Source organism: Rosa chinensis, chromosome 2 (assembly GCF_002994745.2).
Source record: "Rosa chinensis cultivar Old Blush chromosome 2, RchiOBHm-V2, whole genome shotgun sequence".
Lineage (NCBI taxonomy): Eukaryota > Viridiplantae > Streptophyta > Magnoliopsida > Rosales > Rosaceae > Rosa > Rosa chinensis.
In genome coordinates this window covers 58666916-58694475 of record NC_037089.1, presented here as the reverse complement: position 1 = coordinate 58694475, position 27560 = coordinate 58666916, and the positions used below count along the sequence as shown (strand labels likewise).

Below are 27560 nucleotides of genomic sequence, written 5' to 3'. Positions count from 1 at the left end.
ATTAGGACTGAGACCGTCTTATGTAAAGGATATGACAATACTCATTCTGTTCTTACAAAGAATCCGTAGGGATTTTGTGGATTGATTCAACCAACTTGCGGAATTTTAAATATTTTATGATGTTGGTTGACACGCAAACACACCGGTCACGTGTTGTGCCATTGTCCACCTATAAATGCTGCTTATGCTACACTCCTAGCACATATCATATGACAACGAGCTCACTCCCCAGATCATCATATTCAGTCAATTGGATTTAACTATGCTAGAGAGTTTACATCAAAAGACTTTCGATGGATATTGCAATGGGCTTGATGTTGGACATCACATTCCCATGTACACACCCAATTGGTCTCGCGGAAATGACTACGATGGTAGTCCTAACATTGGTAATGCGCACCAATCTTCTTACATCCGCTTGGGGTGATGCAATATCGCATGCAGCTATGCTAATTCGTCTACGACCTACCGCCACTCAATGTACCTCTGCGTTACAGCTAGTGACTGGGTACATGTATTTTGTACTTACGCATATTTGAGTGAGCCATTTATGTGCCCATTGCGCTGCTATAGCGCACTATGATAGGTCCTTATAGCCGAATGGGCCACTCAGTTGGATTTGAGACTCCAACAATCGTCCGCCACTTAATGCCCTTGCAAGGCGATCTTATTACCGCTAGATTTGCAGGTTGTCACTTTGATGAGACAGTCTTCCTGTCGTTAGGGGGAGATAAGAACACGGATGTTCAGCAGGAACGACAGAAATTGTCGTGGCCTGTCCCCACTATGTTTCATCTCGATCCCTATTAAAGTGACGAGATCACACAAATATGCTGCAAACATGCCTGCAAGGAACGACGTCCCTACGAGAGGATGTAGGACCACCCTACAAGGAGGTAGGCATGGTGCCAACGCCAAAGAGAGTGGCACTATGGCGTTATAGGCCATGGCCCCAGCTATGATGCATGGGAGGCCCGTGGGTTCGAAGGATACATTGGCATAAACCAATCCTTGAATCATCGACACTCAAAATCCGTCTCATGAGAATCTTCCAGGTTATGGTTATCGTTGGGGGACACCCCAATGTCAGAACCTATTCCTGAGAATATAGAGCTCCATGAAACTTACACTAGTGTACATGAGACGTGGGATAGAAACTCCATCATAATTGATGATGCAGTTGCGTATTTCGTTGCGCATGAGTTTGTTGAGTCTAATGATATCGAACCACGCTCCGTTGATTAATGAATGACAATGTAGAGAAATTTGGCCTAAATGAAAAGATGCGATCCAGGTTAAGATGGATTCTCTAACGAAGAGGAAGGTTTTCAGCTAGAGATGCCAACACCTCATAACATAAAACCTGTTGACTAATGGGTCTCCGTTAGAAAGCGTAGTGAGAAAAAGATATGGTAATCTCGCCTTATGGAGCAAGGCTTCTCTTAAAACGCCCGGAAATCGACTACAATGAGACATATTCTCTCGTAATGGATGTCATTGCACTCCACTACCCTGTCAGTTTGGTAGTTTCTGAATAACTGAACATGAAGCTTACAAATGTGGTCACTACGTATCTCTATAGGGATCTAGATACGGAATATACATGAAGGTTCATGGCGAACTTCATTTACCCAAGTCAAGAGGTTGTAGACCACGGAGCGCGTTTACAATAAGGTTGAAACGCTCACTAAAGTGACTACTTGATTGGGAAGGGATATGCCCACGCGTTTCTATAACAAGTTTCGGATTCTATCGCGGTTCATGTTGGACATAATCTTCATTAGAAGCCCTTAAAGAGTTAAGGGAAACCGCTAAACACTTGAAATCTGAGTTTGAGATGAAGGATTTTGGGAGAACACGATTATGTCTAGGTTGGAACTTGAGCATCGTGTCGATAGATGCTTAGGCATTTTGACAAGGTCAAGCCTTCAAGCACCCCCATGATCGTCCATAGTCTTGATCCTGAAAATGATCCTATTCGTCGAAAGGATGATGACGAAGATGTGCTAGAGGCAGAAGTGCCTTACTTAGTACAATAGGCGCATTATTGTACTTATCCCAATGCACAAGACCGGACATCTCATATGTTGTGAACTTGTTCGCTAGATATAGCTCTGCGCCAACGCGACGCCATTGGATTGGTGTAAAAGATATCTTTAGATACTTAAGATGTATGAGTGATGTGGGCTTGTTCTATCCCTACAAAGAGATGATGGATTCGGACCCATCACACACCAGGAACGCCGCCAACAATGGCCTGCGTCCATTATCCCCATCCCAAAACGACATGCGTTTTGGAAGGTTTTGCTGATGTTGGGTATCTCTTTGACCCACACAAAGGTCATTCCCAATCTGGTTAAGTGTTCACCATGGGAAAAGACAGTGACATCTTGGAGGTCTACAGAATAGACCCTAGTCGCTATATCTTCGAACAATGCAGAGATCATTACTCTTCACGAAGTGGTTCGTGAATGTATATGGATTGGATCCATAATTACGCATGTTCGAACAATTGTGGTTTGAAGTCTACCACAGATGAGCCTACGAGCGTTTAGGATAATGCTGCTTGTTTTGAACAAATGAGGCAAGGCTACATCAAAAGCAACAACACTAAGCATAATCAGCAACAACAGACTCTCCTCGAGATCAAAGTGAACTAGATTCAATCTAAGGACAATGAGGCAGACTTGTTTACTAAGTCATTGCCCAAATCCACGTTCGAGAAACATGTGGCAAGAATTGGCTTGCGGAAATTATCTGAACTCCCATGATCGTAGTCATCAGGGGGAGGCGCAAACATCAGGGGGAGATGTCTACATGTTCACCTCGAAATGTGAAGGGTGTGTTGTGCTCTTTTTCCCCTTCGACGGAGGTTATTTTTGTCCCACTGGGTTTTTGTTACTCGGCAAGGTTTTTAACGAGGTAACGAGAGAAGCACCGCGTTTGGACAACACAAGGGGGAGTGTTTAAGGATATCTTTATTTGTGTTTAATCCAAACTCTAGGTTGCTTGACCTAGTGGTAATAGGGTTCAATTAAAAGAATCTAGAGATTATCTTTCCTTGTATGATTCTAACTCTATGCACTGTAATCCTCTATATAAAGAGGCCCCTATTATCAATGAGAATACACAGCAAATTCCTCTCAATTCTCGTTTCCCTAAAACAATATGTAATTTGTTAATAAATGAAATGGCGGCTGCTGTCAGCCCTAAAACCCCCAGAGTCTCTTACGCAGCCGCTCTATCTGATGCCTCTCCCCTTCCATTTGCAATAGACACTCTGCCTACTCCCTTCGTGGAGGATGGAATAATCTCCATCAGAATTTCAGAAGAGCCGTTCCTCCGTGGACTTGAAAGTTGCAAAAACAACTTGGTGGGTCGTGTAACTTCTCCTATCAAGACACCGGATCTGATCCAGCAACTGAAAAAGGGTTGGTCCTCCCTGAATGAATGGACTGCTGCGCCGCTTGGAAAAGGGTTTTTCATGCTTCAGTTTAAAACCCTAGATGATATGCAGCGGGTATAGGCAATGGGTTCAGTTCGTCTGCAGAACGGAATGCTCCGACTTATCAAGTGGACACCATCTTTCTCCCCTTCGACCTATAAAAATACCTTTGCACAAGTCTGGGTTCGTTTTTGGGACTTGGGTTTTGCCTTTTGGGATCAACACACTCTCTATGAAATTGCCTCAGGAGTTGGTACTCCATTGAAACTGGATCCCCGTACAAAAAACCGTACTATTGGTTTGTATGCCAGAATCCTTGTGGATGTGGACTTTTCACAATCTCTTCCGGATAAACTCAGAGTCACTAGAGCTAATGGTGAAGTGGTAGTCATTGGAGTTGAATTCGAGTCTATGCCGGTGATTTGCAGTAAATGTGGGATTGTTGGCCACGTAGCTTCTTCTTGTCGAGCTGTGGTGAGTGAGGACGCAGTCCCATGTGTTCAAAAGGAGCGTGGGAGATCCATGGTACGCTCTAGCAGCAAGCACCGCAAGCCGCGGTCTCGCAGAAATCATGCCTCGGCCCAAGTTACGGTACATCCCTCTCCAACGCAACGTCCGCTTCATCCACTGAAACTTGGGATAACATCAGGCTCTGGCAACCCTACTGTGCTTGAGAAACCTCTGATAGAGGTTGACATTCCATCAACAAACCTAGGGCACAGTGCTCCCTCCATGAAGGCTGTGGTTCAATCATTTGACCAACCTCCCATTGGTCATGTTCTGGATAATACTCAAGTCCCAGAAAAGACTGGGCAAACGGAGGATATTCCAATGCGGCAAGTGGAAGAAGTTCAGGCTTCCTCCTCGCTTAGTGTGCCTCCAGGTTTTCAAAAACCTATGCTGGTAACAGAACAGGTGAGTAATTCATTAGATGAAGTGAGTACAGCTGGTGTTAACACGATAGAATTGGAGGAGGTAGAGTTCACTCCAGTCATCTCCAAGAAAAATAAAAAACTGCTTAAAGTGGCTACAAAGCCTAAGGCAGCAACACGTAAGCCTCAGTCTGTGTGTGCTCTCTACAAGGGGGCAAAACAAAAACTTTATCAATGAATGTTATGTTCTGGAATGCCCGAGGCTTTGCAAACGAAGACACACATCGGGCCCTAAAAAATTTGGTACGTTTATATAAACCGTTCTTAGTTTTTGTTTCTGAACCTTTTGTGGTCCCTGAAGTACTTCCCAGTTCTCTCTGGAAATATTTGAATCTTAATTTATGTGCTACTAATGATCGGGGGTCACAAGCTCCCAACCTTTGGTTGTTATGTCCTATTGATGTTAGGCCCGTTCTGCTCTCGGCAACTGATCAGCAAATAACGGTATCTTGTTCTCTGGATGGTATACACTGCACCGTTACAGCGGTTTATGCTAAAACTACCATGCAGGGTCGCCGTAAACTCTGGCAAGATTTATCTGATATTCATCAAAATAGAATTCAAGGGCCGTGGTTGATGCTGGGTGATTTTAATTGTGTTCTTGGTGCGCATGAGAAACGGGGAGGGAGAGTTCCTAATGCAATTGCTTGTCGGGACTTCCAACAAATGTGCACTTCTTGTGGCATGCTGAATATTGACACTAAAGGAGTGTACTATACCTGGTCAAATGGCAGAACTGATGTTAGACTTGACAGAGCTTTTGGTAATTCAGACTGGTTCGAGGCATGGGCAAATTTCGAGTGTCGTACGCTTACAAAGTCTTCTTCTGACCATTATCCTATCATGGTTTCTTGTTCTCGATTGGATTTTGTTCCTCATGCTCCTTTCCGATTTCAAGGTATGTGGTTTAAGCATCCAGGTTTCTTTGCAATGGTAAGAGAGTTTTGGACCAATAAAGCAGTTTATGGTTGTCCAATGTATATCCTTGCAACTAAACTGAAAGCTCTTAAAGCTATGCTGAAGGTTTGGAATGCCGAATCTTTTGGTGACATTAATCTGCGAGTTAAAGCCTCCAGAGCAGTGCTAGATAGTATACAACAGGAGATTTCAGATTTGGGGTCTTCAGAGGCCAGACTTAGACTTGAAGACATGGCATCCTTGACTTACCAAACAGACTTATCAATGCAAGAATCTTTCCTGAGAAGCAAAGCGCGTGTTCGTTGGTTAATTGAAGGGGATCGCAACACTACGTTTTTACATAATATGGTGAAGATTCGTCGAGTTCATAAAACTATGACGTCAATTAGAGTGGGGTCCCAAGTATTTCATAGTCAAGATCAGATTGCATCCCAAGTGGTAGATCATTTTGAGGCATTATTCAGTAGGGACTCCAGTATCATTGACACAGGGCTAGTGGCGCGCACAATTCCAACTCTAGTAACTGAGGCAGAGAATTTAAGTCTTACCTCTAAGCCATCAGCAGAGGAGATTCATAAAGCAGTGTTGAATTTAGATGGTTCCAGTGCGCCAGGTCCTGATGGATTTGGAGGTATTTTTTTCCAAGATTGCTGGGAATTGGTAGCCTTGGAGGTAATTGCTGCGGTAAATAGTTTCTTTGACAATGGTTTTATTCTCCCCCATTTCAACTCCACCTTAATCATTTTGATTCCTAAGAAGGAAGAAGCTGATAGTATCTCAGATTATCGTCCCATTGCTCTGGCGAATTTCATTTTCAAAGTAATCACGAAAATTTTAGCTGACAGACTTGGGTTGGTTGCTTCTAGGATTGTTTCCTCTAACCAAAGTGGATTTATCAAGGGTCGTTCAATAGTGGACCCAGTTATTCTTACATCTGAATGTGTGAACCTTCTGGACAGAAATGGTAAATGGGGTAATATCGCTATCAAACTCGATATCAGCAAGGCTTTTGATACATTAGATTGGGGTTTTTTACTGCGAGTTCTTCAAGCTTTTGGGTTTGATTCATTATTTATCAGCTGGATTCATAATATTCTTAAGTCTGCTTGGTTGTCAGTTTTAATAAATGGCAATTCATGTGGTTTCTTTCAATGCTCAAGGGGCGTCAGACAAGGGGACCCTCTTTCGCCGCTTCTCTTTTGTTTAGCAGAAGAGGTTTTAAGTCGAGGTTTATCAACATTGGTCTCAAAGGGCAAAATCTCCCCCATTGCAGCTCCAAGAAAGGTACGCCCTCCTTCTCATGTATTATTTGCTGATGATGTAATGGTATTTATGCAGAGCAACCCTCGTGGTCTTCGTGCTCTTATGAAATTCTTGGATGAATATGCAATTAATTCGGGTCAGGTTGTGAACAAAAGTAAATCATCTGTTTTTTTGGGGAAATATGCTCAGCGGCGCAAAGTTTACATCCAACATGTTTTGGGCATCAGAGAAGGATCATTGCCCTTCACCCATCTTGGTGTCCCTATCTATAAAGGGTGTCCGAAGCCATCCTATTTCAGAACCATTGCAGACAAAGTAAGATGTAAACTCTCTTCTTGGAAGGGTAAGCAACTCTCACAGGCTGCCAGACTTCAGCTCATTTCTTCTGTTATTCACAGTCAGCTCTTGCATAGTTTTCAAGTTTATGCTTGGCCTAGGTCTATTCTTTTAAAAGTGCAGCAATGGACACGGAATTTTTTCTGGTCTGGTGACCCCCTAAAGAAAGGCTCGGCACTTATTGCTTGGGATACATGTTGTCTTCAGCTTGAGCAAGGAGGTTTGGGTTTAAAGAATTTATTTCATTTTAACCAGGCTTTGCTCCTAAAGAATTGTTGGAACATAGTCAATGGCTCATCCCCTTCAGCAGCCCTCCTGAGAGAGCGTTTTTTTTCTCATGATTTGCTCCCTATTCAGTATTATCAACGCTCCTCAATGTGGCCTGGTCTTAAAAAATTATGGGGCTCTTTCTACTCTAATCTCCAGTGGTTGGTGGGAGATGGTAGCAGAATTTCTTTCTGTTCGGACAATTGGTTGGGTGCTTCCATCTCTTCCATTCATCAGATCACGCCAGTGGTGCAGTCCCTTATGCCATCCAGAGTTAGTGGTTTTATTAAAAATAAGCAATGGGCAATTCCTCCTATCTTTTCTTTTTTCTTTCCAGATCTTGCTTCAAGAATTTCTAATGTGGTGTTGCCTCTGGAAAATGAGAGGGACCAAGTAATATGGCCTTCTAATGCAGCTGGAATGTTGACAACCAAAGATGCTTTCATGTTTCTCTCGCCACCTAGGCCTTTAGTTCCATGGTGCAATTTGATTTGGAATAAGGCTTTACAGCCCCGCAAGAGCCTAGTGACTTGGAAGGTCTTAAAAAAGAGGATCTTAACTGATGACCTTTTAGCAAGAAGGGGTTTTTCTCTCTGCTCTCAGTGCTCTATTTGCCGAATTCAGGGTGAGTCTTTACATCATCTTTTCTATGAGTGTGATTTAATCCATGTTTTTTGGAGTTGGCTTGTTCCTTTTTTCCACAAAAGAATTATGCCGGGTACATCTCTTGTTGATCTTCTATCACCAGATTTTCTAAATGGGATGACTAGTGCTTCAAAAACTCTATGGAGTTTTGCTTTTTGCAATGCTCTGTGGTGCATATGGTCGATGAGAAACAAAATTCGGTTTCATGAGGCTACTTTTAATTTAGCACTGTTTAAGCATTGGTTTCTAGTTTCCTTGAAAGAGTCTGCCTCCATTCACTTTATGCCATGCTCTAACCCTTTGAGAATGCAAGGCCTATTTGATGTGCTAGGTCTTTCGTCCTTGACTGTAAAAGCTCCAAAATATATCCCAGTGCAATGGATCCCCCCCCCCCCAATGCATTGGTTGAAGGTGAATACAGATGGTTCTTTTCGAGACAATAGCACAGCTGGATTTGGGGGGATATTTAGAGATTATGAGGGTCAGTTTAGAGGAGCTTTTGCTAAAAAAGTGGAGACTCTCAGTGCAATTGATGCGGAAGTGTTGGCAGTTATTGAGGCTTTGAGGATTGCTTGGGTTAAGAGTTGGACTCACATCTGGCTCGAAACCGACTCCATGCTGGTGGTTCAGTATTTCAAAAATCCAAAGTTAGTTCCATGGAGGCTACGGAGGGCATGGTCTAACTGTTTGTCTTCCATCCGTATGATCCACTTTCGAGTCTCTCATACTTTCCGGGAGGGGAACACTGTAGCTGATGCTCTTGCTAATCATGGTGCTCTCAATGTGGGTTATAGCTGGTGGGATGACCTTCCATCCTTTATTGCTGGTCATTATGGGCGCGACCTGTCTTCTATGGTTTATTATAGATTTCGGTGATGATTTTGTTTGTCTTTGTTTTTTGTCTTTTACTTTGTTTTTGCTTGTTCTATGCAAGAAAGGCTTGTATTTTCCTTTTTCCGGTTGGGTTTTGGTTTGGTCCCCCCAACTATGTTGTATTTTTTCTTATGTTTTAATAAATTAAGGGGATTGGGGGTGGGTTCCCAGAGTGTGGCAGACCCTTCTCCTTAGGGATTGAGGGTGGGACTTGTTCCCTACATTGTCTGCTTCCGAGGAACTAATATCGCCTAATCCCTTTTATTTTTTTTTTTAAAAAAAAATGGTAGTTTTTAAGTCCTAGGTATTCTAGGATTCTGTGGATATCTTGGAATAAAAGCTCTTTCCTAATAGAAGTCTAATTAGGGTTGTTTCTGTTTAGTTTTGAGATGTTGCCACTGGTTGTATACATATTGCAGGAATAGACTCGACAAAGGGTGACTTTGACAGAGGCAAGAATTTTGGTTTGAGTCTTGCATGTTTGTTTGAGTTTGTATCTTCACAAAGAGTCAAAACACTTGATCCATGTATAAGTGTTTTTGATCATAGTTTCATATGCATAATACTCTCTCGAGATCAGTAGGGAGACTGTGAAGAAAGAAGAACAAGATTTGAAGATCGTTCAAGTGAAGGAGTTCTAGAAGGAAGACAAACTTTGTATTAGATTTTGTGTGAATCTTATAGTCGAGCTAGTGCTATTCAAAGTTTGTAAAATAACATATCCTTTTCAATATGATGATCTTTATTTTGGGTTCTCAAGAGTAAGAGCCCCGCAGTGTTTTTAAGTTCATACTTGAGGTTTTCACTGCGTAACCAAAATTTGGTGTTTAGTTTGTTATTTTTGTTTCTGCTGCCCAGTAAGAATTGATCAGCACTGCAATCCTCGTTTTCCAGAAAATCATATTATGTCCTTGTATTTTCACACTGAATACCCAGAAATCCAGAATCAGTTGCAGGCCGCACCAACTCGCCAAGACGCCAACTCCAATTCTCTGAAGTCAAAATCAAACAATCCCACGCTGAAACGCACAAGCAGCGCTGCAGCAGGTTTGCCTACAAAACCAGAAACCAAGAAATTTAGAGTAGATTCATGGGATGAGATTTCCCTTAATTGAAATTTAAATCTCCATAAAGAGTTGAAGATGAAGGATAGAGTAACTGTACCTGTGAAGCAGACCCCAAATCGGAGTATTCAATCGTTCAAGTGTTCAACTCACTTAAGTCACTCCAACTAATCAAGCTGTCACTGACCTAGTGACCAGCTGCGGCTGCTATGGCCTCTGTTGGAGATTGAGAGTATGCGATTTCGGATTTCCTACGGTCTACAGATTTTTTTATTTTTTTTTTGCTGGTATGGGCTGAAGGGACATATACTTGAAGGTTTTTGAGCCAAAATGTTATCTAGGCTATAGCCCATATAGCCTTCCATGTAGTTCTGCGCCTCAACTATAGACTCTTCTCAATCGAATCGTCAAGTATAGACTCTGCTCTGTGTATTATCAATTCTGGGTTTTCATTTTAAATTGTCTTTTGGGTTATTTTTGTGATGATTATCTTTTGCATGTGTCCCGGTTGTTTTTTGTTTAAAGTTTTTATATTTTCATTTCAATCATTTCATTTTAAACCAAAAACTGCAGCCGCTGTTTTATGATTGGTTATGGTTGTTCTCTAAGTTTGAATCTTGAAGTTGATTGAAGGTTCTGTCCCTTCTATTTTTTTTTTTTGACATTGTGATTGCTATTTCGTCTCTCTTTTTTACTACATAGATTAGTGTTATGGCAAACAAGATTGATCTGTTCAATAACAACGGCCAGAAAATATGTCTGCAAATATAAAGAAATGCAAGATGAAAATCTTAAGCAATGTTTAAAGTACTGTATAAAATTGAGCTTAAATTCATTGAAGAAAATATATATACCAATCAAGAATTTATGAATGAAAATGAAATGGGACCAACAAAGTAATGTCGATGGCCTCTGACATTAACAACCCAGATATTATAAGATTCCCCAACATTTCTGATACAGTTTTGTATATTTTCTTGGCAGCCATCAGTGTTCTGTTCAAGATGTCATGCCAAAGTCAGAAACAAAACAAAGAAGGAACTGATATTCATTGGAGAAAAAGTCTAAAGCTGTGAAAGACTGAAAGTGATGCTCAACTAGAAACTAAACTTGGGGAAACCGAAAGCTAATCAACTCTTTGTTTTATTCATCAGCTTATATGTTTACTTGTATGATTTACAGTTTTCTTTCAATTTCACTTTAGACCTTACTGGAACATGTTGTGCATTTTAATTTACTAACAATGAACAGAAGCATGGCCTTCATAAAAAAACCTGTTGCATTTCAATTTCAATTTTACAACTGATAGTACCATTCAGAAGTGATGAATGAAATTAGCATGACTCTGTTTTTGTGCTAAAATTGATTGTACCAGCAACAAAACTCTACCAAATCTTTGCTGAAAAGGTCAATCAAAATCTTTGAATTGATTTAAATGTAATTGTAGCTACTTGGCCTTAATGGTGCTCTTAATTCTTCATTGTTGCAAGGCAATGCTAGCAAGTCAAATTGTCCGCATAAATTCTTTTTGGAGCCTAAAGACTACCGCGGTGGTTAGAGTGAAGGTTCAGTTGATTAACCCTCAAGTTGGGAAGAACGAGGCCAAGCTTCTGGACTGTGTTGTGGTCACTGAGCTCCGCGAAGCCCCTCTCTGCTTACTGCAGGTAAAATTAGCTCAATTTAGTTATTTAGTTCAATTTTCTGATTATTTTAGTTCTCCACAGATCAAACTTTTGGAGAAGAAATGATGTGTGATTGAATTGTGAAGGAAATAATTGTCAGAAAATTTTGTAAGTTACTGATAATAACAGGTCTATTCATATTAAAATTAAATCTTTGTTCTATGAGATATTTGTAGCAGTTTATTGACAAAGAGTTGAAGTCCTTCTCAGCTCCATGTTTTAAATTGGCAGTTCATTGAATGAAGCATCCTTGATATATCTACATCTTATAGCCGGTCTGCATAATATTAGAGCTTTGTTGGTGCTTATGTTTTGCTTCATTGATATTATTCAGAGGATTTTTTGTGAAAACCAATGTGATACTAAGAATGAAAACTGACTAGACATATCTTAAATGGGTCAAGGTCATATTTTCAAGCTTTCCCTAATGTCCTTCAACCACAACATGTGCTTAAGGATTTTCGCTTGAGATATTGGGAGTTAATTCAAATTTATTCAATTTTGTTCAACTGATTTGGGAACTTGGTGTGGAAATGGTAGTTTAAAGTTGAAGCCTTTGTGACTAAAAAGACCACTGTTGTCTCAATCTATTTTAATCTAATGCCTGGAGTGAAGTAAGATGCAGATGTATGTCTTGCTCGATGACTGTAGAGGAAAAAAAGGGTATTTAATTTTGAAATTTGTGTGATTGCTAGGAAGGTTAAAGCCTATCGCATATGGATTGATTGGTCGTTCGCAAAAGCTTTAGTTCTGTTCAATTCATGAATTCAATTAGCCATTTGGTGTATTCTCAAAAAAAAAAAATTAGCCATTTGGTGTAGAAACGGGAGTTGAAAATAGTACCATTCTTCTTTCTTTTTCTTTTTTTCCTTTTTTTTGGGGTCATTAAAGTTGAAACCTTTAAATTATGAGTTTCTGACTAGATAGTAGAAACAGGACATAGCCTCATCTCTGTTCTGTAGCCATATCTATGAATCACTTGAACCGAGACATAGCCATCAGCTATTGAACTAGATGGATTGCATTTACTTCACTCCATTTGAATCCCATGTTATCTTCTTAAATGTGTGTAAATGCGTAGTGCGGAAGGCTTTTTAGTTTAAAGTTTTGATACTGCGGCATGTCCTACTGTTTTGCTTCAAACAGACTACTCATAGGTTTCATCGAAAGAAATTTTCGCTTAAAAAAGGCTAAGGTTGATATTGTAGTGACTTTTGAACCGGCTATGATGTTGCTTTTTGTTTGCTGAGGATGGTATTAAGTTGTTTACACTTGCACAATTACATATTATTAACCCACACAACTTCTTAGGTTATATGAACCTCAAACAGTTGTCTCAATGCACATTTTGAGTGCGAAATAATATCCATACTCAAACGATGTATATGCATTGCACATAGAATACCCTACTCATTATAATGCTCCTACATTGGTTAATGAATTATCTAACAAATATTGGGAGCTTATTGATAGATTTGAGTTACAGGGAAGTGGTGGTTTGGGGAAAGGACATAACTTGGTAACTAGCAGCAGTTAACAGCAGCTTATGATCTTCCGACGTTGCAAAGTGTAGCTGAATAGTCTGTTGCTGATTTTTGTCTTCTTTTTTTTATACTTTTTTTAATTTTTTTTTTAAGGTTATTGAGAATGAAAACTGTATCAGTATGGTGCTCATTTCAGGTTTTGGGTAGAGAGTTTACTTTTTTTTTATTTGATATCAATACTTTATCTTCACATGGTTTCTCTGTTTTGTGTACAACTCAATTTTCATATTTAGGTTATAGGCAGGGAGACTGTATTATGAAATCAATAGCAAAGCTTATGAGATTCTATGAACATAAATCTTTGTGTTTGCTAATCAGTTATCCTTATCTTGAGAAAAAGTAAAGATGGGTCAAGATTTGTTCCCCAATCTTCTATTCTTTCTTTGACAACTATCCCTAACCTTCCCTGCTTTTGATTGATATGAACCCGCAGTAGCCTAGTACCATATCTAAAGTCAGAAATACAATTAAGAGGGATCATAAATTTTCAACAATTCTTACCCTTAGATGAGGCACACACCAGAAAAAAAATAATTGCAAATACAGTATATGAAATATTCTTCTACAAGTTCAACAATGGTTTAAAAGCCAAACTCTGGTGTGATAAAATTACATACAATCATGAATTGAGAAGTTCTGTTAGTTGCAAAATTAGTTTCTAACTAGCTTCTAGTGAATTATGGTATGGTGGATATGCTAATTTCTCAACTATAAGACTCACTGGTGTATATAAACGGATGATGATGTGAGCAAACCTGTATTGCTATAAATCATATCAAACTAAGATGCTGATGCTGATTTCCTATGTACGTTGGGTTTGAGAGCTGGCGTCCCAGTGCGAGAGGTCTTCAAAGCTTCTGCATATTTCACCAACTCAGATTTCTCTGCAGAATCAGAGTCATGATCAAATTGATCTTTTGGAGGGGAATCAGTAGAACCTTCCCCACCCAAGATAAATCTCTTATACCCTGGGAAAACTCCCACATCACTATGTCTCTGAACACTGCGTGTATCCTTAGAATCATGTTCCTTTGGACTCCTCCATCTGGGAAGATCTAAAGAAGCTCGAGAAGAACTATGAGATGAAAATATGTTACTCTGACCCTCAGGTCCACCATAAGCTGCTACTGATTTACTTGAACTGCCATATGGAGAATAGTTATCTTCTGAATGGTGTTGATCATGGGTGTCTTTACCCCGTATAATCCTCCTAAGCTTGCTGAACAACTTATGCTTACTTGAGGTATGAGTTTTTGTAGCAGATGAATGATCAGCGGAAAAGTCATCATACTCTCCCGAGTCTGTAAGAAGGGAAGTTGGGGATGTCCATCTATCAGATTCAAAATCAATGTGACTCCCCTTATCCCCTGCCCCTTCAGTGTTTGCATATTCAAGTATTAGCTGCTTGGCTTTCTCTTCAGATTTATGGCTTAGTGATTTACTCAAGTCCCTTGCCACAGTTTTACCAGTTGGGGGCTGATAATTCCGCAACTCATAACGTAAGCAAGCATTTATCCACCTGAGGTAAACTAATTCTTCAACATCAGAACTTCGATCAACACGAAGTTGCTCAATTTCCTTTGCCAAATCTTCATTTTCTTGTCTAAAGCGCTCCCTCTCTTTTTTCAATGCTTCTGCCTGGAAAAGAAAAAAAAAGCATACACAGTAATATATGTCATTAAACAATAATGATCAGAGGGAGACAGAAAACAATTAGTAACATATGATGAAATTCATACCTCTGGCACTTCCAGAATAGAATTTGCTAGGATTTGTGTGGATTCCAACCTCCGAGCCAACTCAGAATTTTGCAGTTGCAACCTCAAATTAGATGCTCTCAACTCTTCTGTTTCACCCTCCAAATCTTTTAGCCTTCTCAGCTTTAATTGAATCTCTAAATTAACGGCGGCAGCTTCATTGTCTTGCAAATTTTCAACTCTTTTCTTAAGACTTAAGATCTGTTCTTTGTTGTGTTCAGCTTCGGATCTGAGTTTCTTTTTAAGCATCTGAATTTTTGCCCTAGTAGCCTCAAGCTCAGCCACCACTTTTGCATGATTAGAAGCTTGTCCCTCTAGTCTACGGTTTTCTGCCTGTAAGGACTCGATCTTGAGACTAAAAAGGTTAGCCTCCATACTGCTTATCTTCAACCGATTTTGGAGCTCCATTACAGCAGTCTCCTGCTCTTTAAGGCCATAATACTCTAGCAACTGGACCTCAAGATGCCGCTCCCTCTCTCGAAGCTTTCTAACCATGTCTCTGAGGTGTCTGATTTCTAGCTCATAATCGTCCTTTTCTAAAGTTCTAAATGCCCTTGGAGTCTCCACATCTGACATAGGAATTTCAACATTCTTCATTGGAGAAAATCCAGACTTGGGGCCAGCAAAGTCAAATTCATTCACAAGATCATTGAACTCTGGCAACAGCAAACTATCTTTAACCCTAATATGTTTATTGCTTGGAGAAATACTGGATGTGCAATCATCAACACTGACCTTTGGCATGTATGTGTCTTCCTGGTAAAAAAAATTAAACAAATTAATGAATAGTCCACTGAAATTGAATCCAGTAGCAACATGACCATTGATTTGATTCTTCATACTAGGCTGTAAACTCATTCCTAGTCATTTCAAAAGACATAATTTGGACTTTGAACTTTTGAAGTATGTGTTATGAATATATTCCCTCTTGTGGTTGAGAAACAAAAAAAAAAATGGAAAATGGAAAGTTGCAATAGGATGTGTGTGATTAGTAACTACAAGATGTCAGAAATCCTAATTTTCAGAAGTGGCAGACAGACAGGAACATTTGAAATTTATCGCATGAACGAGTTATGTACTTGTGATCAACACCTCAACCTTCCTGTTTGGTTGCAACACATATCAGGGGAAAACAGAGGGTAGAAGGAATTAAGAAAATCCTGCATATTTGATTCTATAATTGGAAATGTGACACAATTATTTAGGATAGTCATTAAGCAAAATGAGCTTTCCTGGCTTTTCTCATCCTCTGTATGTCAAAAATAAGATGTAATGCTAGCAGCACCAATCAAACCAATCATTTTGTCTTTTTGTTTAAACGAAGCTTTAAAAATCTGTTCATCTGTTCATGTGTAACTAAGAATTTGCTTCTGGTATAAACTTGAGTCATAAAAAACAAAACTAAGCATTTATGTAATAAATAAACTTGATGATCCAGCTAAACATACATATTTTTCTGATGCAATCCTAGCCTTGGAAGAACTGTGTGCTTTCCTGCTGGCATTATTAAGGACATCCTTCTGCCGAGGTCTTACTCCCAAATCAGCTTCATTTTCTGTATCTATACAGAAAATATAACCAAAACGTTGACTAAATCAAACTCATATAATAAAAGGAGAGCTCAACTGAAACAGAACAAATAAAGGTGAAGACGAACCCGAAGAGCGTGGAGGAGGTTGAGAGGGCTTGATCCTTCTGGTTCTGAGACGAGAATAGAGAAATCCAGCAAAAGACAGAGCCAAGGCCACCCCAAATTTCAGTAGAAGAGGCTTTATATCGCTGCTCTTTACCGCCATTATCATTGAAGACCTCTAATGGAAACTAAACTCATTAACCCACAACGAATGATCACGAGTCCTCTTCTTCATCATCCTCCATCTACATGACCACAAGCAGAAAGATATCCCATAATCATGTCAGATTAACCCCTAAGAAACTAATAATAAGCAAAACCCATATATATACTAAACCATAACCCAAAGAAAACATTAACCTCATCATATTGAACAAAAAGGAAAAACTTTTAATGGAAGTAAAAGACTGATATTGGTCAAAGGTATATACCCAGAAACAGAATGAAATTCAAGAATCACATAACCCAAAACAGATTAAGCCAAAAAGGATCACAGGAAATCAAAAATAAGCAAAACCCACCTCAAATTCCAAAGCTTTATACACACCCATATCAGAGAAAATCTCAAATGACCCTTGAGAGATTAACAACACTCTTAAAACATAGAACAGCAAACTAAGCAACACCCGTTTAAAATGAAACGAAAACTTACTATATATTGAAGGGAGCGTTACCCAAATCAATAACGATCAAAAGGGCGGCAACAATTTGATCTTGCTTACGGTTTGATTATATATCAGTTGAGGATTTGCTTGTCTCTCTTGGGCTGATGAAACAGTTGGTAAAGGTATGAACAAAACTGTAGGCCAAGAAGCTTTCTTTATGAACACTGCCACTAATATTTGTCTTATGTCATGGTGGATGGTGATGTGCAAAAGAGAGAAGGGAATGAGATTCTTGATTCCAGGTGGACAATCCAAAAGGGAAGAGAGAGTTGGTTTGGAAACCTCAAATGGAAAAGGTTTTTGGTTGGTTTATTAAATTTAGAGGAGACTTTGGTCTTCAAATTCAATGGAGGGCCTCGTTAAGCGCTCTCTGTTCTTTCTTGTTTTTTACGGTTTTCTTTTCCCTCCATTCGTGTGGGAGAGGAGGAACTTCGAATAAACTATCAAACAAGGACCAAAAATGAGCTACCTCAACTTGTATGGAAATTCTGATTAAAATAAATAAATATAGAGTTTACCATAACTTGTATTTAGTTTACTTTGTGATTTATCAAAGCATGTGGCTCTCTTGGTTTTAAACGAATTTATGAGTGCAAATAAACAAAGACACAAGTCACACAACAACGAGGGAGAAAGTTCAGCTACTAGTCCTAATAATTTTACTTATAGATGCTAAAAATTTATTTGTAAATTTGATGAACAATCGGCCATGCATTAAATAATTTTAGCAATTTATGCCTTTAATAATTGAAGAGAACATTTCGATATAAATTCATATGTTCAATTTCTTAACCTTTATTGGACAAATTTCTAATTTTGATGTTGCTCTAATTTATAATCAGTGAATAACTCTAATCTAGATATCTTCAACACATCAGCGTGTGTCGCTATTTTCAACACGTACTAATGGTTTTTCCAGTCCATGAAAAGAATTCAAAATGGAAGTCGGCATTATTAACAAGCAGTCAAGTTGTATGAAGTAGCCTAGGTGTAGAACTCGTGAAACGAATCATGATCGAAGACTAGTAAAGCTCAGTTTGGTTGACTGATCCTGGGTTCCAAACTTATGATACAGATGGTGATAGGTTTGCTTTTGAACTGGACGAGTCTGGATGTTTCAGTTTTAAAACACATCCTAGTTCATTTCCACGTGCTTGGGAAACCAACATCCAGCTACAGCCAGCATACATTAACTCTCTGCTAGCTTCATTACATAGTGTTTAATTATTGATGCTAAAACACATGCTTGCCCCCTAATTGTACTCAAAGTTAAACTCAATATTTAATTTATTTTTATTTAGTTTCTTAAGTGCACTTACATATTTTATACATTGCATACAGATTATTTATTTTTTACTTTAAAAAAAAAACTATAAATTTTATTCACTTCACTTATATCAATGAAATTCAAACTTGTGACCTCCACAATATTGATATGCGCCTGACAAACTCAAAATTGAGTATGATCCTTAATAAGACAGACTCAAAGTACGTGATTTTCTGTAATGATGATGTCATACTAAGTTCGATCGTATCGTATAAATTGTCAAATACTCTCCATTACTTCATACACAAATTGACCCCAAGAAAATGAAAATACTAGAATACGTACGCAACTGTTGGAGGTCTGAACAGATCATGAATCTCTAGATTTGTCGGAGCAAATAACTACTAAATATCTATACATAACATCCTCACCAACCTCTCCCTCTCATGATGGCAACTCTATCAATTGAATAGATATTGGTCCAAAGCCTCCTTTGAATGTCTGGATGGTTTAAAGTTTGAACACGTTGAGGAGCTCCTCTTCAAACATCATTAGAATAAAGTGTTAGTTAACAATAGTTCATCCCATGAACCTTTCACCTTCATTTCTCTCTTATATCTTCCCCTTTTTTAACAAAAAGACGAGACCAAAAACAAAGCACTACAAGCGTCTATTTTAAAGATTTAGTTGATTACATGGATGTTTGAGATTTTTGTTGAAGCTAAGGCTTAGTTTGGTATTGAGGTGAGAATAATCAGTGGTAGAAAAACTCAGTGGTGAGAATAATCAGCTAAAAAAAAACTCATTTATGTGTTTGGTAAATTGTAAATTTAAAGGTAGGTGATTAAAAAAAACAATATCAAAGTGTTTGATAAATAAGTGAAGTAACCATGTATAATGACTAAAATAGATATAAGACTGCTGTTTTTTCTCATATATTTCATGATAGACCACAATATTTCAAAGTTTTCAGTTTCTCGTACTAATATTTTCGTTAACGATAGAAATGAATAATTAGCATGTTCATGCCTTTTTCTTTGCTCATTGATTCCTCTAGATTGAATTAGACTTGTCCTTTATCATTCTTTCAGCTATGGCTATTAATTTTATGAGTTTTAGTCTTGAATGGAAAATGAAATGAAGTTTTAAGAGGAAAAAAATTATCAAGAGTGATGGCTATTATATGCAGATCATATATAAAATTCCTATACAGCATCTCATCCACCACCACTTTTCCCTTCTTCCTTTTGCCTTATCTTGAGTACCCAGATACCAAATTGAAAATGGGTTCTCAGTACGAGAAAATACTTGGGACACAGATACAAGACCACGAAATGAAGCAGAGAACCCAATTCAAATAAGCCGTAAGTGAGTGCAAGAGCCATCGATTGGATATCGGAGTGGTCATGGCGAAATGAGTCGATGGCGAAGGAGACCCAATTGAAGACACGGAAGTCGAAACTGGTGAAGGTGGGGGATTTGAGGACATGGAGAAAGTGTTTCAGCTGTGAAGTGAGTTTTTTTATGTTGGTTTTGATGCGAGCTAGTGGCTAGGAGACGGTGAGAGTTTGGAAAGGTGGGTTATGTGGTTCCATTGGGAGGGTTGAATTTGGGAATGGAGAGGAATTGTAAAGTCTGAGAGTCGAAGAAGAGAAGAACTGGAAAAACAAGGTAATGAAACATAAGATGTAAATTGTAATGTTCCATATGGGTGTTTTGGGTACAAAAAAAATTCATTTAAGTTAGGCAGCTTTCTCGGTGCGTTCCGTAAACGCCTAAAAAAATAAGCAAGGGTGGAGCTGCTTATCATTTCCGCGGTCAAAGATTGCAAAATTAAATAAAACTCACATTTTAGGAGTTCACCAAACGGGTTAGCAGCCTAGAATGGTAAATATAAGCAACTTTTTTCCTGAAAACTCAATACCAAACGGAGCCTAAAAGTTGCATGGTATGCTTTTCCAAATAGAACTCATAAGATATTTAATATCTCTTAGAGCAAGTTCACCCGTTGGGTCACCAGGTCACCAGGTTACTAGGACAAGAAATTGTTCATTGCCACTAGACCTTTATTTCCACTCGTTGGGTCAAGGTCACCAGTCAGTTACTGTTCATTGAATATTTTATTAATTTTTTTAGTGTAAATGAGAAATGTATGATGAACATTTTGGAAATGTAACCGAAGAAAATTTTATGGGTAGACAAATTCTATATACACCGACAATTTTTTTTTTGTTAACTCCACTGATACTCATATCACATGTACACCACCGACAAAGTTTTTGAAAAGAGTGAAAAATTTGAAAACTTCACCGACACTTTTATCACATGTACACCACCAACAATTTTTTTTTAAAAGAGTGAAAAACCCACTGACACTTTTATTTGTATGAAAATTTTCAATAAATAGACATGATATTTAGACTACATACACACACCATCTGAGCTTAATAAACCTTCACCTTTTTCTTATTTCTAGCATTACACATTTCCTCAATTTCCCTCATTTCAATGAATAGGTTGTGGGATAAAATTCGATGGTCTATGGATGAAGAGATGATGGCCACCAACGCCATTGTGATCGCTGCAGTTGCTAAAGAATCTGGAAACCAAACTCGAAGGCGGGGTTCTCATTCAAGTCATGCACCAAATGAGGAGAGACTTAGAGAAGAAAGGGCAAAAACTTGATGGCCGACTACTTTGTCGATCGACCAGTATTCAAAGATTGAGAGTTCCGAACACGTTACAAGATGAATCTCAATGTCTTCAAGCGTATATCTACTGAACTTTACCAATATGATCATTACTTTGTTGAAAAGTCAGATGCTACCGAGAAAGTTAGACTACTTCCAGAGCAGAAGATGACAGCTTCCTTGCGAATGCTTGCTTACGGTGCTGGGGCAGATCAGTGTGTTGAGTATTGTCGGATGGCCAAATCCACCTCCATTGCAGCCCTTCAGCGATTTACACAAGGAGTTGTTGATCTTTACTCAGCAGAATAGCTCCGCACTCCTACTGTTGTCGACCTCAGATGACTTATTGTCAAAGCTGAGAGAAGAGATTTTCCAGGAATGATTGGGAGCATCGACTATATGCATTGGCAATGGAAGAATTGTTCTTCTGGTTAGGCTGGAGAATATAGTGGTAGGAAACATATCCCCACTATCATCTTAGAAGCAGTCGCATCTTACTACACATGGATTTGGCACACATTTTTTGGAATGCCCGGGGCATGCAACGACCTCAACGTTCTGGCAAAGTCCCCGTTGTTTGATGAGCTTACCACCGGTAGAGCACCTCAGATCCAATTCCAAGTGTATAACAAAATTCAAATTTTAGGCTACTATTTCGCTAATGGTATTTATCCTCGATGGGCGACTTTCTTGAAAATAATTTGAAATCCTACACACCCTAAGGAAATCAAGTTTGTAAAGGCTCAAGAGGGGTATAGGAAGGATGTGGAAAGATGTTTTAGTATATTACAGTCACACTTTGGTATTGTTACAGGAGCTGTTCGTGGGTGGGGTAAAGAGAACCTTTGATACATCATGTTGACTTGTATTATATTACATAATATGATTATCGAGGATGAACGACCTGAAGACATCCAAGATGAGTTGGAGTCCGATGATGAAGAGGATAACGATATGAGGCCCAGGATTGCGGAAGTATGGGAGGGACCCACCGGTAGAGACTTTGATCATGTTGGTAGAGATGGTCATAATATGATTGGTTTCATGGACCGATACCAACAAATTAGATATGAGTACACTCACTTGAACCTCCAGGAAGATCTCATTCAGCACTTTTGGGAAGTTCAAGGCAATAGGCGTACCTAGATGTGCTATTTGAATAATTGGCTACTGTCTGGTTGTGTGTTTTTAATTATGTTTGTGTGTTTTTCATTTAGCTTTTATGTTTTTAATTATGTTTTTGTGCTTTTCATTTAGCTTTTATGTTTTTAATTATGTTTTTGTGCTTTTCATTTGTAAGTGTATTATTGCTTGAGGACTTCCTTCCAATGTAACACATATTCAAAAAAAAAATTCATTTCATCAATCTAATATTACATAACTGGAAAACCAAGCATTGGAATAAGAACAATACAATTATTTAAAACATATTTCTCCCTAATTTTCCTCATCCTCATCTTTAATAGGAATCCAATTTGTGTTGAAGGGGTCATCATTACGGTTGGAGTTGGTGGATTCACCCGAAGAGAAAGGCGATGAAGTGACACCACCAGTGAATGGTCCGGGTTGGGGGAAGCCACCAGTGAATGGTCCGGGTTGGGGGAAGCCACCTGTGAAAGGAGGTTGCGGATAGTATCCATCGGTGAATGGTGGTTGTGGGAAGCCACCGGTAAATGGTTGTTGTGTGAGAAGCCACCGATTAAAGGAGGTTGTGGATAATATCCACCGGTGAATGGTGGTTATGGGAAGTTAATTTGATCCACCAGTTGCATCTTCATCTTCTTTCTCCGCTATCTTTTTTTTCTTTCTTTGCCAATATTTCTTTTTGGTTGGCATCATCTTACTTGTGTCCATCTCCATAATTCGCTCTTCCCGCTCTTGAATTTTAAATGCCTTGTTTCTCATATCCATTTGCAAACGTATATAATCTCGTTGTTGTTGGTCATGGAGATGTCGAGCATATTCCTCATCGCGTTTCTCCTTGGCCGACAACATTGATATTTGATTGATTGTTATAGTCTCCACAACAGATGTCAGAGGATTAGAATCATTAGATGCCTTCTTTCCTTTCCGGATAGCTTCTTTGGCAACTTTCTTTCCTTGAGGCCTTACCGAATGATTGGGAGTTACATCGACATTTACCTCATCTGCATATATGTCAAAGTTGACATGAGAATCAGGAACGGATTCTTGTGTGCGCATTCGTTCAGTTCCTCCCCTTGAGGCTCCTCCAGTCAAAGAGGTATGGCTTAGAATGTCACTAAATTGTTGAAAGTCCTTAACAATTTCGTAACATTCTAAACTAATGAAATCACCACTTTTTGGCCTTCCTTTCGATTTAGTCATTGCAGATCTCCACAAATCTTGTGCTTGATGTTGCTATGTTAATTTTTTTTTAAATATAAATTTATTAGTACAAATATAAACGAGGTACAATGTATCAACTAATTAAATCCACCTAAATCACCTAGTAACTTTAAGTATAAGCTGAGTATAATGTATCAACTAATAATTTTAAGTATAAAGTATGATTATGAACTACTAATTTGAAGTATAATGATCAACTAAATATTAATATGTCAACTAATAATTTAAAGTATAATTATCAACAAAATATATCAACTAATAATTTAAAGTAAAATGTATCTACTAATTAAATTTTAATATAAACTAAAAGAATCATAAAAATTAATATTCCTATTACACGTACTACAAATTCATACCTCATCAATCGTATTCGCACCACTCTTGTACTAAGTTTTCACTTGCCGTAACGAACAATGCCAAGCATAAAGTTCGATTTTCAAAATTTTCCACCTCCCTTGAAAAGTTTGCAATGATTGGACATATCCATTCCAATGTTCGGCTTAGTGTTCGCATAAGTCTATCCATAGATCATCTTTTCTTTGTTCCATACCCTTTGCAGGATTTTGGCTAACAGCTCTCCAAGACTTGCACAATTGAATGTCTTCCATAGGCTACTAATGTGTCCCGTCAATAGTTGGATCTGCTACGGGTTGTATGCTCATATTGGCTCATACGTTCATATTGGAATCAAAAAATTTCAAAAAATGAAAGCTATGAGGAGAAGGAACACAAAATTTTGAGGAAGTAAGAAAGATGATTTTTTTGGTGTGAAAGGTAAAATAGGAGGTGAGGTATTTATAGAAAATTTTGTATATATATTTTTTCTTACAGTTGTAATCTGCCCCCTTTTTTTTTTTTTTTTTACCTTATACAACTCCTTAATTATTCACCGTCAGATCCATTTCATAATCAAAACCAAAGGTCCAAATCGTGGACTGTTGTGTTCAAATATTCAAACATCCAACGACTACATCACACGTCATCAGCCACTTGCCACTACCAGACGAAACGCTGTCTCCCGCGCGCCTGCAGCTTCTGCCCTGCTAGAAGACAAGCGATTAAACCTCAGATCCTTAGCCAGACACGTCTGTCCTCTGCACTAGTATTTGGGCCACACTAGAGCCCTCGATCACAGGCTCGGTCAACTTCATGCCCGAGCTGATGTCCTGGGTCATCTTTTGTTAGGGAAGCCAAGCCCGGTGGAAGGAGGAATAGTCCTTTTTTGGTGACTTGGGTCACCATTTGACGTGGAGCCCAAGCTTCTCTTCTCCCGATGGACTTGCTCTTAGGGCATGACAATTTTAAGATGCTAATTAAGCAAACCTTTCCATTACAACATTATCTACCAACTTTATCGTTCTCCTTTCGACCTAGCAAGTATTATATTCATGGTCCGAATGAATTGACCGAAGATTATTTTTGTAAAGTAAAACTACAAATTATCTAGTCTTCCCACGTTATCTTTAAAGATTATTTTTGTAAAGTAAAACTACAACATATCTAGTCTTCCCACATTATCTTTTTTTATTTTTTTATTTACTTGCAATGAGTAAAAACCTTGGTCATATAGATATTCTTGTAGCTAAAGCATTGGCCCTCTGTGAAGGTTTAGATCATCTTTCACGCATATCTTCTCGGTCTCTTATTGTAAAAGGAGATTTAGAGCTCTTAATGATCGAACCTCAATTCCTTGAAAAATCAAGTTTGTGATTCAAGATATAAAGGAGCTTGCACGACACTTTGACTTTGTCTTTTTCTGTTGTATATGGCGTGAGGCTAATTTTTTAGCTGATAGTCTAGCAAACTTAGGGCACTCTTATCCTTCCTCTTCTCAGTCTTTGTGGTTCTATCAGTTGTCTCTTTTCTTCAGCCCAACCTTCCACTTTGATCTTTTTAGGGGTGGTTATTTTCAGGGGCTTTGTCTGTAATTTTCTTTCTCAATGGAGAAAAAAAAAGGGCTAAATACAAATTACTACCCTGTGGTTTAGGTCTAAAATCAATTCAGTCCCTGAATTTCTAATTTCATCAAAAACACCCCTGCACTTTCAATTTTGATTGAATAGGTCCAATTTGTTAGTTGTCAGACAATTGAGTTATTTAACTTGTTAACGTGGCTCATATATGCCTATGTTTTATGATGTGGTGTCGAGGTGGTCTGCATAGTCAATTTAGGAGTGAGTCATACTATTAAAAATAAATAATTTTTCAACAAATAATTCAACTATAAATTGAACCCATAACAGAATATTAACGAATTGGACCTATTATATCAAAATTGAAAGTGCAGGGGTGTTTTTGATGAAATTAGAAGTCTAGAGACTGAATTGATTTTGGACCTAAAACCACAGGATACTAACTAGTATTTAGCCCAAAAAAAATATCTACTTTTTTTTTTTGTGGAGAAATATGCCAACTCGATCATGTATAGATCAGCAAAATAACACATAACAATCCACCCCAGTAGGGTTGTCAAAAAGAGCTGTTATTTAAGAAATTCAACATTTAACTAAACAATGAAGCATATCTAAAATTATCTTACACTGCCTATGACAAAAAACTCAAATGTGCATAGACACTGTGGGTATTCTTAGCGACATAAACTCAAGTCTGAGTTGAGCTAGGTGCCATCTCAAGCAGCAGAGTCACACCTTCTTCAACCTTATCCCGACCTCCCCCATTGAGGTCTCGAAAACTTCATCTTCAACCATTTCACCCTCCTCAACTCCCCGATTTCAGTCAAGCTTGTGTGGGAACCTCCTTTTTTTGGTCTCAGACTTTTGAGTAGTCGTAACCCCATTTTTGCACCCCTTCAGTCTTCCTCTTTTCTTCTTGGGAAAAAATATGAACCACTCCATTTTTATTTGAAAGATCAAAAAGGCTTCCATATCTAGCTAAGGCCCAGCTTGAACTACAGGTAGCTTGGATCGTTTACTCTGTCTAATCAAGGATACTGCTGCCTCACACTGCACTCTAGATATTTGTGGTGTCGGAGCACTCTCAGCCACCACCATCGGCGGAAGAGCCGCCACCGTCTTCTCCTATCCCTGCTTGGATTGCCTGCAAATCAATTGTGGAGAAGCCTAGAAATTACGCCAGCGAAGACTGCGCCGGTGTTATCATCCCTAGTCCAAGTTGACCTTCTGGTGCGCTAGGGTTGGAAACCCTAGCCTCTGAGTTCCCTCTATTCTAGGTCGAGTCAGCCCAGTTCGCAGCTTCGCGCTTGCTTTTAGTTCCTTACCATATCTCAATGCAAATAGAACCGCACAACCTCCTTGGCCACTTGTTTAACCAGAAATTGGGTGCAGCCCTCTACTTCATGAACAACGTACCATAAGCATGTAATAATCCCTATGCACCGGTAGTGTAAGTGATGCAACACTAAATATGCGATCTCAGTTCTTGATATTTGTGATCAACATTATTCTAAATAACTACCAGTGCATTTAATATTATCTAATTTAACAGTCGTCCATTCTTGTTGGTACGTTGGTATATGAAATTAGTGGAACTTTTAAAGAAATCTATGGAATTTAAAAATCTAGGTGTATTCAATATAGACTTTTAGCAGTCCATGAAAGTCTTGAGTTATTCAATTAGAATTTTTAAAGACTTCATGAATTCCACCTAGGGATGGCAATGGGGCGGGTTGGGGATGAGAATCACAATACCATCCCCATCCCCGGGGTCATTCTCTACCCCCATCCCCGCCCCAATCCCCAATAAAAATATATTGGGGATTCCCTGTCCCCATCCCCACTGGGGACTAAGCCTCCAAACCCGCCCCAAATCCCTAATAAGAATTTAATAAATAAAATATGTTTTTCTCATATTGTCTTTTTTTTTTTAAATCAAAATCTACAACAAATAAATTTAAAACATTATTAAATTCATAAATCATAATTTAGTGAGTACAAAAGTCAAAACACCATTAAGGTAAAGTAGTAAATGAATATATTTATTATTTATATTATAAAAAATATATATAATATATTGGGGCGGGTTTGGGGATGGGGATCACAATACCATCCCCGCCCCATCCCCAATCTTAGATAGCGGGGATTGGGGATCCCCCATCCACATTCCCCATTTGTCCCCGAATTCTCCCCCCATTAGGGGTGGGTATCCAATGAGGATTTTTGTCATCCCTATATAATTCCACCAAAATCTAGAGATATTCAATTAGAACTTTTAAAAATGAATAAAAGTACAAAG

The 27560-nt window shown here is 38.7% G+C and overlaps 2 protein-coding genes and 1 long non-coding RNA gene across 6 annotated transcripts; 2 read left to right on the top strand and 1 right to left on the bottom strand.

Moving 5' to 3' along the window:
* Positions 1–3529: 3529 nt before the first annotated feature.
* On the top strand, positions 3530–8682 carry LOC112184631. Its single transcript, XM_024322882.1, has 2 exons — positions 3530–4496; positions 4679–8682. The coding sequence occupies exons 1-2, from the start codon at positions 3530–3532 to the stop codon at positions 8680–8682; spliced, it is 4971 nt and encodes a 1656-aa protein (XP_024178650.1).
* A 1634-nt stretch (positions 8683–10316) lies between these two features.
* On the top strand, positions 10317–13371 carry LOC121051761. The gene is made up of 3 exons (XR_005806843.1): positions 10317–10376; positions 10728–11407; positions 12912–13371. It is a non-coding gene; the product is annotated as an uncharacterized LOC121051761 (long non-coding RNA).
* Positions 13372–13491: 120 nt separating this feature from the next.
* LOC112187491 (protein CHUP1, chloroplastic) lies at positions 13492–17348 on the bottom strand. Of its 4 annotated transcripts, none has more exons than XM_024326313.2 (5): positions 17012–17348; positions 16384–16604; positions 16175–16281; positions 14709–15482; positions 13492–14607 (listed from the first exon to the last, which is right to left on the bottom strand). In XM_024326313.2, exons 2-5 carry the CDS (start codon positions 16526–16528, stop codon positions 13750–13752), a joined length of 1884 nt encoding a protein of 627 aa, XP_024182081.1. In that variant the 5' UTR covers positions 16529–16604; positions 17012–17348; the 3' UTR covers positions 13492–13749. The 4 variants fall into 4 exon arrangements, with proteins under 4 accessions (XP_024182081.1, XP_024182078.1, XP_024182077.1 ...); XM_024326310.2 differs by having other exon boundaries at positions 16175–16287; positions 17034–17344; XM_024326309.2 differs by having other exon boundaries at positions 16175–16287; positions 17012–17343.
* Positions 17349–27560: the final 10212 nt, after the last annotated feature.

Bases quoted from the DNA above. Each gene is read 5' to 3' on its own strand.
- LOC112184631 (XM_024322882.1), top strand. From the start codon at position 3,530: ATGGGTTCAGTTCGTCTGCAGAACGGAATGCTCCGACTTATCAAGTGG. The intron at 4,497-4,678 runs GTAAGCCTCAGT...TGGTCCCTGAAG, and splicing joins AAAGCCTAAGGCAGCAACAC to TACTTCCCAGTTCTCTCTGG.
- LOC112187491 (XM_024326310.2), bottom strand. From the start codon at position 16,528: ATGATAATGGCGGTAAAGAGCAGCGATATAAAGCCTCTTCTACTGAAA. The intron at 15,483-16,174 runs GTATGTTTAGCT...TTTTTTTACCAG, and splicing joins GGATTGCATCAGAAAAATAT to GAAGACACATACATGCCAAA. The intron at 14,608-14,708 runs GTATGAATTTCA...TTTCTTTTCCAG, and splicing joins CTATTCTGGAAGTGCCAGAG to GCAGAAGCATTGAAAAAAGA.